This window comes from Euprymna scolopes, chromosome 17, assembly GCF_053919585.1.
Source record: "Euprymna scolopes isolate OS-2025 chromosome 17, ASM5391958v1, whole genome shotgun sequence".
Taxonomy (NCBI): domain Eukaryota; kingdom Metazoa; phylum Mollusca; class Cephalopoda; order Sepiida; family Sepiolidae; genus Euprymna; species Euprymna scolopes.
The window spans coordinates 14,602,317-14,621,640 of record NC_136498.1 but is presented as its reverse complement, the minus strand read 5'-3'; the positions used below and the strand labels follow the sequence as shown (position 1 = coordinate 14,621,640).

Genomic DNA, 19,324 nt, shown 5'->3' with positions numbered 1-19,324 from the left:
TTCCGAGGGACTTAACATTAATACAATACTCAGTAATGAATTCAATGTGTGTCTGTCTCTTGCCAAAATTATGTCTGTCTGTTGCCAAAATTCTAAATTTATAACCAGTAATTCTAGTTTAACTGGATAAATTATCAATAATAAAGAAAAAGTGGCTTTAACTTAAGTCAATGATCCCGATAATAGAATACAAGAATTTATTTTGACATTTTGTCTGTACAACTTGGGCAAACCCACTCACCTATGGTGTCTTGCTAGTCAACCCCAGCACAATGGAAATGATACCAATTATATTAAGGGTTGCTACACACCATAGGTGTTGTTTCATCATTGGCAATCGAACATGTAGGGCCGAAGAAGGAGCCTCCTTCTTCCGTAAATTCTCCTACTGCAGATTCAGAATCATGTTTTACCTCTAGGGGATAAATATTTTTTAATAAATGAACTTGGATAAACCTGTTTTTCAAAACCGAGGCCGAGTGGACCTTATGGTAATTACTGACCAATAATTTAATTACTTTGCCTAAACCCCAGAAGGATCAAGACATTTGGTGATTTGATAAAAACGATTTCACCCTCTGACACCTTCGGGGGGGGGGCATCTTTAATGCTAGCATCTACTTCTCTAATTGACAGCAAATATTCATTGTGCCAAATATGTCTAAAAAAAAAGCTCCGATGGATTATCTGGCGAAAGAACATATTTGAAATTAGGAGTTACCCCACATTTAAGGCTAACCTTCTCAATAGATTTGTTTATATCGGATATACGATTTTCCACAAAAATATTCTTTTTTGAACCTTTCCCATTTAAAAAACCCACGACAGGGCTACTTGTGCATCAGACAAGAAAAATTGATATTGATAGGCATTAGGGCCTCCAAAATCTGAGGAATAACTTTAAGGGCTAGATATATAGCCAATAATTCTAATATAGGGAGTGATTTCCATTTAATGGGAGCCACCTTGGCTTTGGAAAATATCAAGGAACACTGAGCCTCTTGTTTGGCATATAAAGAAAATCCGTAAGCATGCTTAGATGCATCGCAGAAACAAATGATTTCAATTGGGGAATCCTCCACGAATACACATCTGGGGAACTGAAAGTCCCATAGATTGTTCAACTCCTTGGCGTGTACTTGCAACGAGGTAATAAAATCTTCAAAGATTTGCTGGTCCCAAGATAAGTTATTTTTCCATAATTGGCTGATAATAATCTTCCCCTGCACAGTGACAGGAAGAAGCAATGATAACGGATCATAAACACTCGAAACTTGAGATAATATCCCACATTTTGTATTGACATTGTCATCTATTACTGTAGGAGTAATTTTAAATGAGTCCCATTGATGGGAATATTGATACCCCAGCACCTTTGCATAGATGGGGGAAGGAGATGTAATGGAACCATCTTCCAACATTTTGTTTTGCAAGCTCGTGTAATTGGAATTGCAGGATTGAAGCTCAAAACCTGCCTCCTTTAACCTGTCACGGACATTGCTATAAACTGAAATCAATGAATCACTGTCACTACTAGTGGTGACCAAATTGTCAGCATAGAAGCTTTTGGAAATTGTGTAAGAGGCTAAATCTGCCTCATATTTTTCGACATGGAACTTGAGTATAAAACTCAGTATAAATGGGCTGGCATTAAAGCCAAATATAATTGCATTAAATTTGTAGATGCATAATTTACCGTCCACCCTAAGAAAGAAACAAAATCTATTTTTATCTTGGATAGATTTCAATTGGATCTGTAAAAATGCTTTACGCCAAAGCCTGCTCATAATTTTGTGGGTTGAAGTCCAAATTGGACACGAGATCGAATGCCCTTCCCGCCAATTTAGATTTTAGTAAAAGGAGCTTATCTGCATTATCTAAATTAGATGTGCAAAACTCAGATTTTCTAAGGAAGCTACGAAATTTGAATTTATTTGAAGACAGATCCCCACTGAATTGAGGATACTCTAATTCCATTTTCATAGGGACAATAGCATTAGACTTTCCCAGGTCAGGTTCCAAATTCACCAATTTCCCTTTAACTTCTGCCATAAGTTCCGCCGCATCTCGACAAATATTGACTCTTTCCTCCACTGACGATTTTATAATTAACTGGTCGAAAAGATCATCCAGCTTGGATATCCATTTATGTATATCCAGAGAAAAATTTCTTTTAGATTTCCCATCTAGCTTTTCTCCTATACAAGCTAGGGTCGTTATTCGAAATTTGTTTGCTTCTATTCAAGAAAGCAAATTCGAATTAGCCATGATGTTTTGACACTACCGATAACCCAATTAACGAAGGATCAAAATGGCCGTTCCCACATGGGAATAAAAAAGGCGCAAGTTGTAATTTTCCGACAACGTTAAATTATAGCTGTCGAGAAAAAAAGTAAAAGAATTTGGGGACTAGCCAAATAAAATATCTATTAAAGCGACACTATAATTTAACAGTGCAAGGGAGAGAAATCGTATCAACCCTCGCTAAACTGAGTTACTAAATTCGACCACATGGGTACACTTTAAACTAAATTCTCCAACACAACAATTAAGCAACAGACAAACAACATCAATAAAATTACAATTAATAATTTTTTTATTATCTTCTGATCAAGGAATATCAATAATATCTTCACTTAATGATTAATGAAAGAAGAAAAAAAAAATATTTTTCAAGTTACAATTTAAGAATGGACGCTTCCTGATTTAATAAGATGACAACGTTTTTTTGTTTTTTTTCAGTTACAAATTAATAAGATGGACAATGTACCCCTTTTTTTTTTCTTTTTTCTTTACAATGTACAAATTACAACAAATCTAAGAACGCTTCAATATAAGAAAATCAACAATCTAACAAAAGAAACGTCGACACTTATACTGCAAGTTAATGGTATAAGAATTTAAACTAAAATTATAAACCAACGTGATTTTTTGCAAGAAAAAAAAACTATTTTTGCAAAAAAAAAAAACGTGTGAGGAAATTAGGTTTTGCCACTGGCAGAATGAAAGAAAACCAATCAGAAATTACAGCAGGCTCACCTTTTAAACTTCAACATAAATTTTTTTAAAGCAAAAAGATTCAACTTGTAAAAGATTCGTCATCTTCAGCTATCTATTGTAATGGGCCGGTAACACCCTAAAGGGGTAATAGTTCATCTTCGATAAAAGCTGGGTACAAAACTCCGCCAACGAACAACGCTGCACAGGTTGCAGAGTTGAGTGATATCTTCCAAGATGGTTACTGCAAGTCCAGTAGCCACGAGGAATCCACTGTAGATGACTGTCCAAATGGTGGACAAATGACAGGTCAAACGGTAGACCTTAATTTCGTCTCTGGCAGACATTATATTGTAATGATGAAATTTTTGATTCACAGAGCACAACAGCATGCAATAATATAATAATTAGCTCAACATAAGGACATAGTATTTGCAAATGATAATAACATTTCGCCCCACATTAGAGCATTAATACGTCTCAAAGAGACAAAGTAATTTTGAGGCTACGAGCCTCGAATGAGAATTCGTTACATACTCTTCAACCTGTGTCTGTCTCAAATCTTATAATCTGAAAGGATAAATTTGGTGCCAAGCACATCCTTGGCAATTAGTTAATAACAAACAATCTGAACGGTTCAAACAAAATCGTGGGCGGACAAACCGACCAATACGGAGCCTGCTTATTTCTGCAGAATTTCTGACAAGACGTCCATTTATTTAAATATATTTTGTTTAAATACGTTGGTTTTGTTACGTTAAAAAGTTTTGTGTAAATAGAAAAAAAGGTTTTTAAGTTTTGTAAGTATTTAATATAAAAAAGATGTTTTGTAAAGATATACTTTTTTCGGGTTTGTATTTCTGTACACATTCAAAAAAGTTGTCAAAAAACAAATATATAACAAATAAATGGTATCAAAGGCAAGATAAGTTACTTTTCTACTTAACTCCAGAAGATATCTCACTGCTGATGCAATTCTCTATCTATATAAAAACCAAGTACGTCCAAGGAGGGAATACTGCTGTCACATCTTGAAAGGAACTGCTAAAAGCAGCCTATCCTGCTTTGACAGAATACAAAATAGACTTTGTGTCTTAGTGGGAGATGCCCTTTTCTCTTCCTTGCAACCTCTTTCCCACAGAAGAGAAGTTGCGAGCCTGTCTTTGTTTTATCGTTACTTCCATGGCAAGTGCTCGTCTGAGTTCCAATCTTTGGTCCCCCCTCGCCGATCTTTCACGAAAAACACCCGTCTAGCTGAAACCACTGTCAATAATTTTCCCCACTCTTTATCTGTGCCTAAATCAAAACGTAGATTCCATGAACAAAGCTTCTTTCTTCCAAGTGCACGCCTGTCGAACTCTGTTCCATTTACCTGTTTTCCACCTAACTACAACTTAGATGTCTTCAAGTCCAACATAAACAAATTCCTGATAAACTGCCCTCTTAAGACACTCTATCAAATCTCCATTACTAATGATTACCACAATATTATCCCATTGATTACTGTACTCACAATAACCCTTATCCCCAAGTGGCTTCTGGACCTTGATAAGTGGTGACTACTATGTAAAAAAAAAAATCTGGATATGTTTTTAGTGTTTTTATTTAAAGTAGCATGTTTATTCAGCTCGAAAAACATACAGTGTTTACAGATGTATTGGAAAATTTGAAATGGCGCCCGACTCTCACTTGGACCTGGTAAGTTTGGGAAAAGGAGTTAAAAATAAAAAATATAAAAAATACTGTTAAAGACTCACCGAATATATGTCAGTCTATGTCACGGTAACATATATTGAGCGAGTTTCTAACAGTATTTTGTCTAGTTTTTTTATTTTTAAGTCCTTTTCCCAAACTTACCGTGTCAAAGCGAGAGTCGGGCGCCATTTTAAATTTTCCTATTGGAAAATTTAAAATGGCGCTCGGTAAACACTGTATGTTTTTCAAGCTGAATACTTGGCCTTTTCGGGACAAGATCAAAGTGTAGTGTCTTTCTTCAGATGCTCCACTTCAATTTCTTGTTCTCTGTCAGTGGAGGAGAAATCCTTCACGACTGAGACAATTTTTATTTTTGTTCTTTTTCTCCACATTAAAAAACGACCCTGGTGTCTAACTCTGTCCCGTGGAGGTATTGTAAATAGGAACATGTTACATTAAATACAAACACTAAAAACATATCCAGTTAGGTTAGTAACTTATCTCGCCTTTGATAACATTTGTTATTTGACACCTTTTTCGTATAAACCCATTTTTTTCTTTTAAATCTTAAAAGTTTTGTAAATATATATATATATATATTTTTAATCTTGTTCGCGAAGATTCGACTATGTCTGCTGTCAAGGTCGAACAACCGGTGTCACTTGAAATGTTGAGAAAACTTAAATTTTTTAGCATTTTTAAGCTGTAAGCAACGAACAAGTCCATCTATTGCTTCTCTGTAGTGGAATAATATGAATCTATAAATCGCTTAAATAATTAAATAATTCGTGCAAAAGAGGAACAAGAAATTTATTTTAAAGACAAAAAAAAACAAATTTACACAAAATAAATGTACAAAATAAATTTAACAATGCATACTTGTCCATATGCGATTTTCAAAAAAACTTCTTTTTAACACACAAAAGGAAAAAAATATATTACTCACAGTTTGAGTTTTCACGCCTTTTTTATAATAAGCAGACGACATTTTCTTTTTTTAACAGCATAAGACTTTTTTTTTTTTTTTTTTTTTTTTTTTTTTTTTTACAAAGGCAACACCACATTATCAAGGCCCAGAGGCCACTCAAGGATAAGGGTTAAAGAGTGTACAGTAGAAATTGGTCAATATAGTAATCATTAGTAATGAAAATTTGGTAAATTTAATAACTTATATGGAACGGCTCATCAAGAACTTATTTACTTTAGACTTGAACACAACCATATTGTAGTCAGCCGGAAAGCAGGAAAACGGAAGACAATTCCACAGGCGTGCAGTTCTAAGAAAGAAGCTTTGTTCATGGAATCTACGTTTAGGTTTAGCTACAGATAAAGAGTGGGGGAAATTATTGATAGTGTTTACAGCTAGACGAGTGTTTCTTGTGAAAGTTTGGCGAGGGGGGACCAAAGATTGAAGCTCAGTTGAACACTTTCCATGAAAATAATGATACATCAGAGACAAACTCGCAACATCTCTTCTGTGAGATAGAGGTTGCAAGGAGGAGAAAAGGACATCTCCTACGAGGCTACGAAGTCTATTTTGAACTCTATCAAGGCAGGACAAGTCCTTTCTAGCAGCTCCTGCCCAGATGTGGCAACAGTATTCCATCCTTGGACGTACCTGGCTCTTATATAGGTAGAGAATAGCATCAGCAGTGAGATATCTACTGGATCGATAGAAAGATCCCACCATTTTTCCAGCGGCCTTGGCAACAGATTTGATATACGTGTTCCATTTAAGATCAGGAGTAATGGTCAAGCCCAGAAGCTTGTCAAAACTTGAGGCCTCCTGAAGACGAGAGCCATTCATTTCAATTGATGACAAATGTGGATTAGAATGTTGATGTAAAGAGAGAAGCTTGGTTTTAGATGCATTAAAAGTAACCAGCCACTCCTTTCCCCATTGTACTACGTGCTCAAGATCAGAGGAGAGAGAATTGGAGAGAACTTGGTCGTTTACTGTCTTAGATGTGGTACCATAAATGGTAGTGTCGTCAGCATAAATGTCTACAAATGATGTAAGGATATGATTTGGAAGATCATTAATGTAGATCAGGAAAAGAGTTGGGCCCAGGATGGATCCCTGAGGGACACCGGCATTAATACTGTGAGCTTCTGATTTTTGCCCCTCAACTACTACTCTTATGAACCTATCAGAAAGAAATGATTTAATAATTGAGAAGACTTTTCCAGCTATACCATAGCTAGCGATCTTATGAAGTAAACCTTTATGCCATACCCTATCAAAGGCTTTAGATATGTCAAGAGCAATTGCTCTAGAAAGATTGCCACCGTCGAGAGATTCGCTAATCCTATGCGATATAACTGTAATGACATCTGCTGTAGATCTAGCAGAACGGAAATCATATTGAGTGTCACTAAGAAGGTTATTTTTGTTGAGATGTTTGATTACTTCTGTATTTAACACAGATTCTAGCAACTTACTCATGACGCACAGGAGACTTATTGGCCTGTACTGAGAGGGGGATGAGCGATCACCTGAATTCTTAAATACAGGGCATACTGATGAGGTTTTCCAGGGAGATGGGAAACTATTCTCCTTAAGACAACGTTTAAACAGTTTTGTAAGTATGGGCGCTAATTCAGGTTGAAGTTTTTTGAGTACTATAATTGGAATACCATCAGGGCCAGTTGCTTTACTCGAATCAAGGTTTTTGATTAGCTTCGCAACATCACGTACAGATATACATATATCACATAGCGTGTTTTCTGATACAGGAGGAAATATTGGGGGTTGGCGGTCTTGGTCGCAAAGGGTAGAATTTGCTGCAAAGTTCTTGACAAAGAGTTTGGCTTTGTCTGATGCTGACGAGATTACCTCAGGTCCATTGATAATAGTTGGGATGGAGCACACGCTTCTGTTCAGGATTCTGTTTGCTATTTGCCAAAACTGGTGGGAACCAAGCCGCTGCTCAGCTACTTTGGACTTAACAGATTGAGCATACAACTCTCTTGCGTTCCTTATTACTTTCTTACAATGGTTGCTGGCAGTCCTGAAAACGGCTTTAGTTTCCATACATCTATTACGTTTGAAGCAGTGGAAAAAGTGATTTCTGTGCGCAATGGCAGCAGCACATTCTGGAGAGAACCATGGCTGGCTGTTAGGTTTTTTCTGAAACTTTTTAGAGGGTATGAAATGGTCAATACCTACAATTAACCATTCAGTTAGGTCTAATACTATAGAGGACACATCCTTTTTAAACATGGAATGCAGAGGTAGATCAGATATAAATGTACGGAAGCTATCCCAGTCAGCCTTAGTGTATCGATATACTGTACGATGAAGAGGTACATCTGGGGACTTATTACATTTCATTTTTATCTTAATTGATACAACAGAGTGGTCGGAAGATCCAAGAGGCGACAGAACAGAAACTGAACATAGTTCAGGGCAAGTTGTGAGAAAAAGGTCTAGTAGGCTCGCATACTGGCCATCATTATCGGGCACACGGGTAGGTTCCTGAACAATCTGAGTGAGGTCATAGGCAATGGAGAAATCATGACAGAACCTCCCCTCATCATCGGTCTTGTTTGAGTGGGTCAACCATTCAACGTTGTGAACATTGAAGTCTCCACATATATGAATGTTAGCTGAAGGATAAGTAGAAAGGACTTGGTCAATTTTCTCAGATATGCTTTGAAAGATAGTAACTCCACTGTTGTGGGGGCGATAGAGAGTAAATATAAATGCAGTAGTGTGAGCTAAAGCAACCCGGAAGCACATATAGGGTAAGTTAGGATCTTCCCTGGAGATGTCCCTCCCACATGGAAAGCTATCTTTAATATAGGCACATATTCCATGCCCATGGCGATCTTGGGGGTCAGATTTAGAAGTTAAGTTAGAGTATCCTGAAATTGCAAACTCATCTAGGGAAATAGCCTGTCCAATGCCAGTTTCACTTAAAAATAAAAGGTCTGGTTTAGTCTCCTGTAATTGGGTTTCAACCTCTGGAAGGTTAGAACGAAGACCCCTGATGTTGGAGAAGGAGACATGGTAGTAGGGGTCTACGTTGGAAGTTGGGGAACCGGGTTTAATCGTGTATTTTTTCTTGAAACTTGTCATGATGAAATTTTGGAATTTGTGGACTAGGTCGACAGATTTACTTAGAGCAGGACAGAGAGGGGAAATTAAGAGAGAAAAAGAAACGAAGAATTTTTTATTTTTTTTTATTTGTAGTTAATGATAAGGTAAAGCTTTCTGTGCTTTTAAAGCAAATAAGCTCTACAATAATGCAAGAAACAATTTCTTTCATGGAGAGTTCTTTTTTTTTTTTAAATTTGTAGAAAAGTCTATAGAAAAAAGTTCATTGGTTTCTTTTTCTTTTATTCTTCTTCTTTTGAAATCTTGCCAGACAGCGGCAATTTTATGAAAAAACAAATTTTCAGAGGCGTCTTTTTCTCGGGAAAAATTTGGTTATGAATCTGAAAAGGAAATAGCTGAAAAAAAGAGCCTTAATAGGAGAATGTAGCTTTTAATATTCTTTTTTATTATATTTAAAAATTAAAATTCTTTCAAACTCAAGAAAACCTCCGTACTTTCTTTTTTAGAGAATATTCTGAAACAATCCTTGTTTCAATTCTCTTAAATTCTTTTTAATTTATTATTTATCTCTTCGATAAATAATTAATATTTCTTTTTTTTAAATCTAGTCACTCTGACTTCAAAATATATATATCGGATCTCTATCCGAAAAATGTTTCCCTCGGGGAAAAATAATAAATTTCTCTTTTTTCAATTTAGTCATTTTAGACTACAAAATATATATATATATATATATATATATATATATATATATATATATATATATATATATATATATATATATATATATATATATATATATCGGATTTTTTATCCGAAAAATAAAATAAAATTCCTCTGGAATCTTATTTCAAAATTCACTGAAATATTTTGGATTTCTCCCAAAATATTTTAAAACAAATTCTTAATATTTTGACTCTGTCAAAATATTTAAATTTTTTTTACGGAGAATCCTAGATTCGAAATTCAATCAATTATTTGAGAACAATTTGTCTTGGCCCTTCGCCCCTTCACTACATTTCCAGAAAGATTTTAACAAAGAAAACATTTTAAAAGGGTATCGATATTTTCTCCGGAAAGCAGAAAAAAATCCGAACCGATCAGTTCAGAAATATTTTCCAATCTGATAAAATTTGTTGATTTAGCTTAAAACGAAAACTCTGTTTTTCTTTTGTTTACATCACAGCCAATGAGAAAGCTAAAAAAAAAAAAAAAGTCGTCTGCTGAATTCAAATAAACCGCTCAAATTCACAAATATTGGAAAAAATCTTAAATCCGTTTTAAAATAAATTTTACAATTTTTTTCTTTTTTACTGAGCCTTTCTGTTTTACTTATTTATTTTTTATTTAAAAATAAAATTCTCAAAATGTGTGCCGATCGTCGTCTTCTGCTACGGGATCTCTATTCTTTACTTGGTTCGCATTTTCTTTAATATTTACTACCATATATAATTCTATATGAAATCATTGAAAATAAAAAGCTAATGCTTGGAAAACACAATAAATTTTTTGAAGCCGTTCGTCTTTTCTGTCCTCAGTGGAGGAGAAATTCTTATGACTGAGACAATTTTTATTTCTGTTCCTATCCAGAGTGCCCCTTTAGGGAAAGCTGGATTTTCCCTATATTAAAAACTGATTTTGTGTCTAACTCTGCCCTCGTGGGGGAGGCAAGTAAATAGGAATAATTAGTTGCAACGTTTACGTTAAAATATTTTGTAAAATAGTTAGAAAAGAAAAGTTTTAAAGTTCTACACAATATTTACAGAGCAAACAGCTTTTTAAAAAATATATAACGTTTAGTAAATAATTACTATCAAATAAATATTTTTGTAAAATTATCAGAAAACCTAAATTTAATAAAAAGTCGAAAATTTTTGAAAGCCAAACTGATTCATAAAAGGCTAAATTCGCAAAATTTGGCATTAAAACGGCCAGTCAGTAAAGTATATTTATATCACGTGACGTATGAGTTCCGGTTACCTGGTAAATCACTTTCTATTTTACAAAGTCTTGTTCCTTAAAACGAAAGCCTTTTATTTTTGTTGTTTGAAAAGCGTGTTAAGAAACAAAAATTAACTGCACGCTTAATATTATAGAAAAAAAAAAAAACATTTTAGTCACTTAACACCGTCTAATAAATGATCTAACGTTTCCAGTGCAGGGATTTGGTACCGATCAACATCCAACATGGACATAATGAGTATGAATAAAATTTGGAGAACGTATGAGGACGCGAAGGCATTTTTAAGATTAAAAAATATACTTCGCTGTGAAATTCCTCTGTGTACAATTTGTGGGAGAGAAATGACTGAAGTAAAACGGTCCAAAAAGATCGATACCCGTAATTGGCGATGTCCTTCACATAAAGAAATACACATGTCCATTAAACACGGCAGCTTTTTAGAAGGGATAAAATTGACTCTACAAACATTTATTAAACTGCTTTATTTTTGGTCTCATAAGATACCAGTGACAACGTGCGCGGATATGGCAGGGGTTACGACGCCGACAGCTATTATATGGTACGGCTACTTTCGAGATATTTGCTCAAAGCAATTAATCGAAACCCCTACGAAATTAGGGGGTAGCGGTGTAATTGTAGAGATACGTGCATCTTTGATTGCTAAAAGACAAGATCGCAAAACTCGCACGATATCAGAGAAATGGGTTTTGGGGGGTATCGACACGGTGTCAAAAATCGGCTTCTTGCGATATGTGCCGGACAAAGAAGCCGAAACTTTGTTTCCTATTATTAAGAAAATGATACTACCCGGTAGTACAATTTATTCGGACGCAGAAATATTTTACGAAAAAATCTCAGACATACCCGTGAGCCCGCCATACATCCATAAAACAGTGAATAATTCGGAGTCTTGTGTAGATTCTGTGTCTAATGTAAACACAAAAACAGTGGAAGATATGTGGACGATTTGCAAAAGCCGATTACAAACCATGTATGGTACCTCACTGTCAAGATTGCCGTCATATTTAGATGAATTCATGTGGAGACAACAATACGGTCATTCAGGGAGCGATTCATTTAATAATATGTTATTTCATATTTCGCAGTGTTATAAAATAAATTAACTAGAGTTAAAGTAAAGTTGCAATTCGGAATCTGGCCAATGTGCATGTGAATACCACTTAAAGACCTACCTTTTAAAAAGTTGATTTTTAAAGTGTATTCTGGTTTCTATACACATAGATTCGAAAAAAGTTGTCAGAAAAATATATAACAACGTTATATATTTGTATTCTGACAACTTATAATAACAAATAAATGCTATCAAAGGCAAGATAAGTTACTTTACCTAACTGGCTAATTTTTTAGTGTTTCTATTTAATGTAAAATGTTGGTACTCATCATGCACTTATTGATCCGTACTGTAATAATAACTTTATTATTTAAAAAACCATTCTTAACATGGGGAGGGGGGTGTTTTGTACCTATTCTGTACTTTAACCTTACAATTGAAGAAAAAAACATAAAACTTGAATTAAACTTGGAAATACGATTTAAAAAATAGCGCGGATCAGTAAGTGCATTAGCACCAAAATGTTTATTCGGCTCGAAAATCTGTTCACCGATGTATTTGAAAAATACAAATGGCGGCGGACTGTGTTAAACATGTTAAGTTTTAGAAAATGAGTTAAAACTAAAAAAAACGATACAAAATACTGTTAGGAACTCCCTCAATATATGATAACATGACATAGGCTTATATATATTCGTAACAGTATTTTGTATAGTTTTTTTAGTTTTAACTCATTTTCCCAAACTTACCGTGTTCAACACAGTCCGCCGCCATAAAAACATAAGAAGCTTAATTCTTATTATTTATTTATCCTTTATTAAACTTAAACCCTTATCCTCTAGTGTTTGTTCCTTGTTAAGTTGCATCTCAGAAGAAGAAAGAAACTCATTTTATTTCTACTAGTAAACAACATGCGCCTTTTCTGGATATGGTTTAGTTGTTTGTTTGTTTTTTTGTTTCGATTTAGGAAAATACAAAAAACCTAATCCTTGAGTGTGTTTTATCCTTGGTAAGTTGCGACTTAAAATAATTCTTATCTAGAAAAGACTCACGTTTTTAATTTTGCGAGTGAACAAAGATAAGTTTTAGTTGTTTTTTTATTTTTTCAGAAAAAAACGAAGTAAATTTTAAGTTTTCAAAAAATGTGAATAAAAACTTGTATAAATTGTAAAAAGTAATTATTTAGTTTTTAATTATAATTCACCACGAATCCAAATTTGTCGGCCCATAAAAGGGGATTATTTTTTTTGTGTGACACTGGCCACAGCTTTCTAGCAGAGCTACTCTTTCGCAATGTGAAAATGCGGCTAAAATCTCAGAACCCTAGATGAGACCAGCACCAACAATTTAATCACGTAAGAATCAAAGATGGTTTTTTTTTGTTTTTTTTTTTACATAGGCATCACAACTTATCAAGGCCAAGAGGCCACTCGAGGATAAGGGTTAAAGAAGTGTAAACCATGTTTAGTTTCAGAACAGTTTCCGATGGTTCGTTGTTCTACACAGGTGCTGAGAGGTGACTGATTTGCACAAGACAGTTTCAGAGTAAAAGATTCTTACCATGCCGAGACGGAAAAAACATGTGTAATTGCTACAGAAAAGGTTTAATATTTATGGAGAAATTCTGGTTTCTGATTGGTTGGTAGCAGAACGTGAATTAATTCAATTCGTCAGTTCCTAGCAGCATCGTTTATAAATAGAATCGCTCGACTTTGTAGGATCATACTCCATCATTCACCTTGGATGATGGGATGTGTCTCCTAGCGGCTTCGGCTGCAGGGAGATAGGGTAGAAGTACTCGTCAAGGATCCGTTCTTGACACTCAGCCCGACTGAGGTACACCGCCTGGGTAATACCTAGGAGGTCCACCCTCCCAGGCCTTGCCACCGGGCTTTCCGGTGGAGTAAGTTCATTGCTTACTGCCTGAGGCGCCCCGACCGGGGAATGCCAACGGGGTTACTTAGGCAATTTTTACAATTGCAGGAGTGCGCCTTCTTTAGGAGAGTCTGCTGGATTGCCACTTTCCAGCGTTGTGCCACATTTTGCTGAGGTGGCAAGCAAATAAATCTCTACCCGATTATGAATCAGTAGTTCAACTGTCTGTGAGGTACGTTATTTTCTCTGCGCTCCTGTTCCTATTGTTGTTGTTGCTGTTATTGCTGCTGTTGTTATCAAATAGGACTTTTTTTGGACTATTTCCTCTTGTCTTAACAGCTCGGCTATGGCTGCCGCTGCTAGCCAGATGCCTGAGGACCCCACAAAGTCAACTGTGGTCACGGAAGAGGCTGCTCCAAACAATTGGAGTAAGCGGCCGAAAATTGAAATTAATGTCGATGAGTTCATCGAAAAGGCTAAACAATGTCTCCATTTAGTAACTGAGAAAGGCCTAATTGTAGACCTGCCAAAATTGGAAGAAATTCAGAAGCGTTCTTTAACCTTCTTTGTTGTAGACAAGAAAACTAAAAAAGTTATTAGAGCTTCAGCTGACATCATTAATACACTCTTAGCTACCACTGGATACAGACCGCAAAGACTAATTAAGTGCAAAGGGTATAACACCTGGAGCGCCCTTTTTAACTCGGATCAAGACTGCATTACACTTTCGCAACAAGAAATCATCACCACGAACTACATTTTGAGGTCGGAATATATGGGAAAACGTCAGACAACAGTGTCCATATTCCATGTCCTGCATTACGTAAATGATGAACACTTAGGCGCCTTCCTACTAAAATACAGAGAAATAGTATCCGTATCCTGTGGCAAATTCAATAGAACTTGGTCATTAGACATCCTATTAGATAAAGAAAACCTCGCCAACATCCTCTCTTTTTTGGAAGTTGGCGAAGAGAAGTTACCAATCATTGTAGTAGGAAGGCGCCCAATATGCTAGCGCTGCAGAGAAATAGGCCGCTTAACTTCCGAATGCCAACTTATAAAGCCTACACCTAACCCCAAAACCAGAGTGGGCAGCATTTGGAGATCAACATTGACACAAAAGATCTCCTCCCCCTTCCGGAAGAATCACTTAAAGAACGAGAACCCTGGCTGATAGTAATTGGTAAAAAAAACTCCTGGTCGACTATCCCTGGAACAAAGTAGAGAAGAAGCCATGCTTAAAAAAGACCCTGGCAGAGACAAGTATGTGGGAATTGTCAATTTAAAAAAAAAAGACTTGATGCTCAAAAAAACCTCAAACCTCAGGACCCTTCGCCTAAATTGAGCCTTTAAACAAACCTCAAACCTATCACGAAGTCTCCCACAAAAGTTAAAACCAGCTCGCCTTCTATAATGTCTCCTCCCATTTCATCTCCTCCCGCTGCCAAAATGCCCAGACTTATCCCTCTCAGTCCCATTAAGTCTTTTTTTTTTTTTTCACAAGGTGGTCACCATTTATCAAGGCCCGGAAGCCACTCAGGGGTAAGGGTTATTGCATGTACAGTGTGGAGATTTAATAAAGTGTCTACTTAAGGGGGCAGTTCATCATGAATTTACGTGGAGATACGGCCCCACACACTACGGCTCTACTATCTAGATTGAATGTGCACACAAGATAGGGAAAACGGTGGCCTCTGGATGGAGGACACCAAGAAAGCCTTTGCTGCTTTGAGAGGGGAGCATGAGTTCAAGGGTGAGGTACACAGGTTGGCCCAAGGTGAATGCCCCTTCTACCGCGAGTGCCGGCGTGTGCTGCAGTTCCTCTTAAGAGTTAAGGAAAGCCTCTCCAACACTCTGCTGTTGTCCCGAAAGGCATTATATCGGGTGTTAGTGAGGGGATCTGTAAAGGATGTTATTGGTGAGGGGCTCACTTTGACGAAGAGACAGCTCCGCTCAATCTAGCCTTGGGCACCTGGGTCGGGATACCTCACTAACGACGAGGGATCCTTGACCTGGCTGGTAATTCGAGATGCTCTCTGGATCGGTAAGAGACTTTACTCAGCTGGCTTGGCGGTTTTGCCTACTTGTAAACGGTGCGGCGATGAGGTCGAGACTTTATGTCACGCCTTCGTTTATTGTCGCATCGTGGTGCCGCTGATTGAATCTGTTACAGGGCGCATGGTCCGCATACTGAACACATCGTCATTAACTTTGGTTCCTATCAATGTATGTAGCAATTGGGCTCCGACAACGGATAGGCTTAGAAAAGAATTGTGTTTGACCTTGCTAGCAGTGATGAGAGGTGTTATCTGGAACACACGCATGAGAGTGGTCTACGGATCTGAGGACATCGCTCCCTTCGACCTTATCATTTGAAGAGTCGTATCAAGGCCGAGAGAGTTAGACTCTCTTCGTCAGACTTTGTTGAAAGGTGGGTATCAGTTGCGCGTGTGTGTAAGGTGAGAGAAGCATGTCTTGACTGGTTCTTGGCTGTGCCTTAGGAAAAGAATTTTGGGTAGCAGAAACAAACGGCAGCTCTGACTCGTTTTTAGTCCAGAGTAGGTCACAGTTTAGCCAAGAGTAGGACCATTTTTTAGGCTCCTGTGTTCATAACCTAACTAGCGTGTGATAGTGATCTTTAGGCCCTTTTTAAGTTTGTCCTGTTCTTTTTTTGTTTTTTCCAGAGATGCGGGTTTCCTTTCGAAGTTTTCGTAAGAGGTGTTTAAAATAAAGCGTTTGGACCCGCATCACCCTTTTGACTGGCGAATCAGCGCACCTGCCACAGTTTAGTAACAGGGCGGTCTTTTGTTACTAACATTGTAAATACTTCATTTTTATTTTTGTATTATAAAATTTTTATATCCGAAACCCCCACTTTTTCTCATGGGTTTTAATTAGTTTATCATGGTATGATGTTCTTATGATTACTGACGAAGGATTTATACGCTGATGGATGTATAGTATGAATGTGGTATTGTGGTGAAAGTAGAGTGAAAGTAGGAACTAGTTAGTTAGATTAGTTAGCATTAGACAGAGAAGACCGTCCCTCCCCCCTTCCCCCATGTTCGGCCTTGTGCCAAATTTTTCTTTTAAATTGTATTATTACTTTTTAAATCAAAATAAATATTTACCCCATTATGAATCAAAAATATTGCAACAGTACAGTAGAAATTGGACAATATAGTAATCGTTAATAATGGATATTCGGTAAATTTGTTAACTTATTTGAAACAGTTCATCAAAAACTTGGTTGTCCTCAACAAGGCTCTAAGCACAAAGCAGCTTTGATCTTGCGATTAAAAAACCAACATAGAGCGAAACAATGAATCAAAGCAATGCTAATCGGAACATGACAATTTTAATAATTTTAATTTTTTATTATGTAGAATAAATGCTAGAAAAAAAAAACATGGAAAATAATTTGAACAACTTTTAAAAGTTTTAATTATTTTTCAGCATGCGGGCGAGCGTTGTCATGGAGAAGAATGGGTCCCTTCAAATTGACGAATCTCGGGCACATATGTTGGAGCTTCTGGTGCATTTCATCAATTTGTCAGCAGTACTTCTCTGCCATAATTGCTTTGCGCAGATTCAAGGAGCTGTGATGGATGAGATCAGCCACAGACCACCAAACACTCACCATAATTTTTTTTTTTTTTTGTGAAATTTCGACTTCGGGAAGTGTTGTGGAGCTTCTCCGGTATCCAACCACTGTGCCGAATGTTGCCGGTTGTAAAGGATCCACTTCTCATCACACGTTACAATCCGCTCGAGAAATGGGTCATTTTTGTTGTGCAGCATAGAAGACACCTCTAAATGACAATTTTTTTGATTATTCTTCAATACATGCAACACTCATTTATCCAAATATTTTTACTTTTCTATTTGCTTTAAATGACTGTTGAGTGGTCGACCTCGAGTTCAACGTGTGGATCGGCTCCAATTAAGGTTTTCAAATGTTCATTTTCAACTGCAGTCGGCTGGCCATGACCATCTTCATTTCTGAGGCTCTCAATACCATTGCGAAATTTCTTGTGCCACACGTTCGTTAGTGGTTCCTGGGCCAAACGCATCATTGATATCATGAGCTGTCTTGGCAGCTTTTCAGCCTAGTTTGAACTGGAACAAGAAAATCATGCAGATTTTAATTTTGTCCATGCTGTTGAAAAGCCTGCAAAAAAAGGAATAAAAATTTTGAGAATGATAACGAATAACATGATTCGATAGAGTGAAAAAAACACTTCAAAATTATATATAACTATATATATATATCAATGAATTAATTCAAAATGATATATAACTTGGCTATATATATATTAATGAATTAATTTAGAAACCATATAGAAAAGTAACATGTGAGAAAACGATATTGTTTTTACACCAACCTAATATTTTTTGCCCCATTTCCTTTAGTTTTGTTGTTTTGTTAGTTTTTGGGCACTTCTGCAGTATACGGACGGAGGTCATCTTTAAATTTTTATTCGAAATGACTCCTCATGTAATGAAGTTAAAGATAAGAAACACTTTGAATGCCTTATTTTTCTCATATTACCAGTAAACCCTATTTACCAAAATATGTTTATGAAATGTTTTTTTGTTTTTTTTTTCCACAAGGTTTTGAGATTTTTTTTTTATATATCATAACAACTTTTAATAAGAGTTCCAATCAAAGACAATTATTTTGGAAATATTCTTTATTAGATACGTTTTTTTTTAAATTATTTTTTATTTAAAAAATTATAAAAATTACCACCATCTGTTGTTTGAAAAACAGTTCATAATATATATTTTATTATAAAAGTTGTATTTTTATATTTGATTAAAAAAAACATTTGATAAATATTTTGTTTATAACAGTTCTATTTTTATATTTGAGGTAAAACAAGAAAAAAAAAAAAATTACAAACACCTGATGTTTACCAAACAGACAATAATATATTTTTATTATAAAAGTAAGAAAAAAAAACAGTTCATAACCATATTTTTATTATAAAGTTTATAATTTTGTTGTAAAAGTTCAAACAAAGACTGAATAAAATTTCTATTTTTATATTTGCATTAAAAAAGATACATTATATAGTTTGGATTATCCGTACATTTGGTGATGTCACTTCTGTCGAATGGCCTTGTAAACAAAGTGCCAAGCTTAACTAAAGTTGTAATTTTTCATGATATTTAGACCTTTGCTATCCAATATATTCCCTATAATTTTCATTGGATTCCATATTTGTTTTTTCACACGCAAGCGTGGACTTTTTTTTCAACTTCTTTAGTAAAATAGTTACCTCCCTTAGAACAATGTGTTAAGGGGCTTCAGGTCAGTTTTGCATGGAATAATTTAATGCGCGCAAAAAAAAACAACAAAAAAACATGGCCACCTGTGAAAACAACAGGGAATACATTGAATAATAAAGGTTTTAATATCATGAAAACTATTTGTCAGTGACAATTTTAAATATGATATACATTCAAAACAGAATCGAATATCCCGAAGTATTCTAGCACACATTAATTAAATTTGTTTAACATCTACAATGCTTTATTTTTATAAGAAAAGCAAAATTAAATTCATTGTTTTGTGTTTTGTATTTTTAAGTACTTAAAACTATAACTTCAGTAAGTGTATTTTGTTTACACAATTATACATTCTCGCTAAGAT

At 35.7% G+C, this 19,324-nt stretch overlaps 1 protein-coding gene and 1 long non-coding RNA gene across 2 annotated transcripts; one reads left to right on the top strand and one right to left on the bottom strand.

The window, feature by feature from the left end:
* Positions 1-830: 830 nt before the first annotated feature.
* Positions 831-1,787, bottom strand: LOC145296631 (uncharacterized). Its single transcript, XM_080142558.1, has one exon. The coding sequence runs from the start codon at positions 1,785-1,787 to the stop codon at positions 831-833; it is 957 nt and encodes a 318-aa protein (XP_079998684.1).
* Positions 1,788-10,475: 8,688 nt separating this feature from the next.
* Positions 10,476-18,265, top strand: LOC145296677 (uncharacterized). The gene is made up of 2 exons (XR_013870009.1): positions 10,476-10,735; positions 17,122-18,265. It is a non-coding gene; the product is annotated as an uncharacterized LOC145296677 (long non-coding RNA).
* The last annotated feature ends 1,059 nt before the right edge of the window (positions 18,266-19,324 follow it).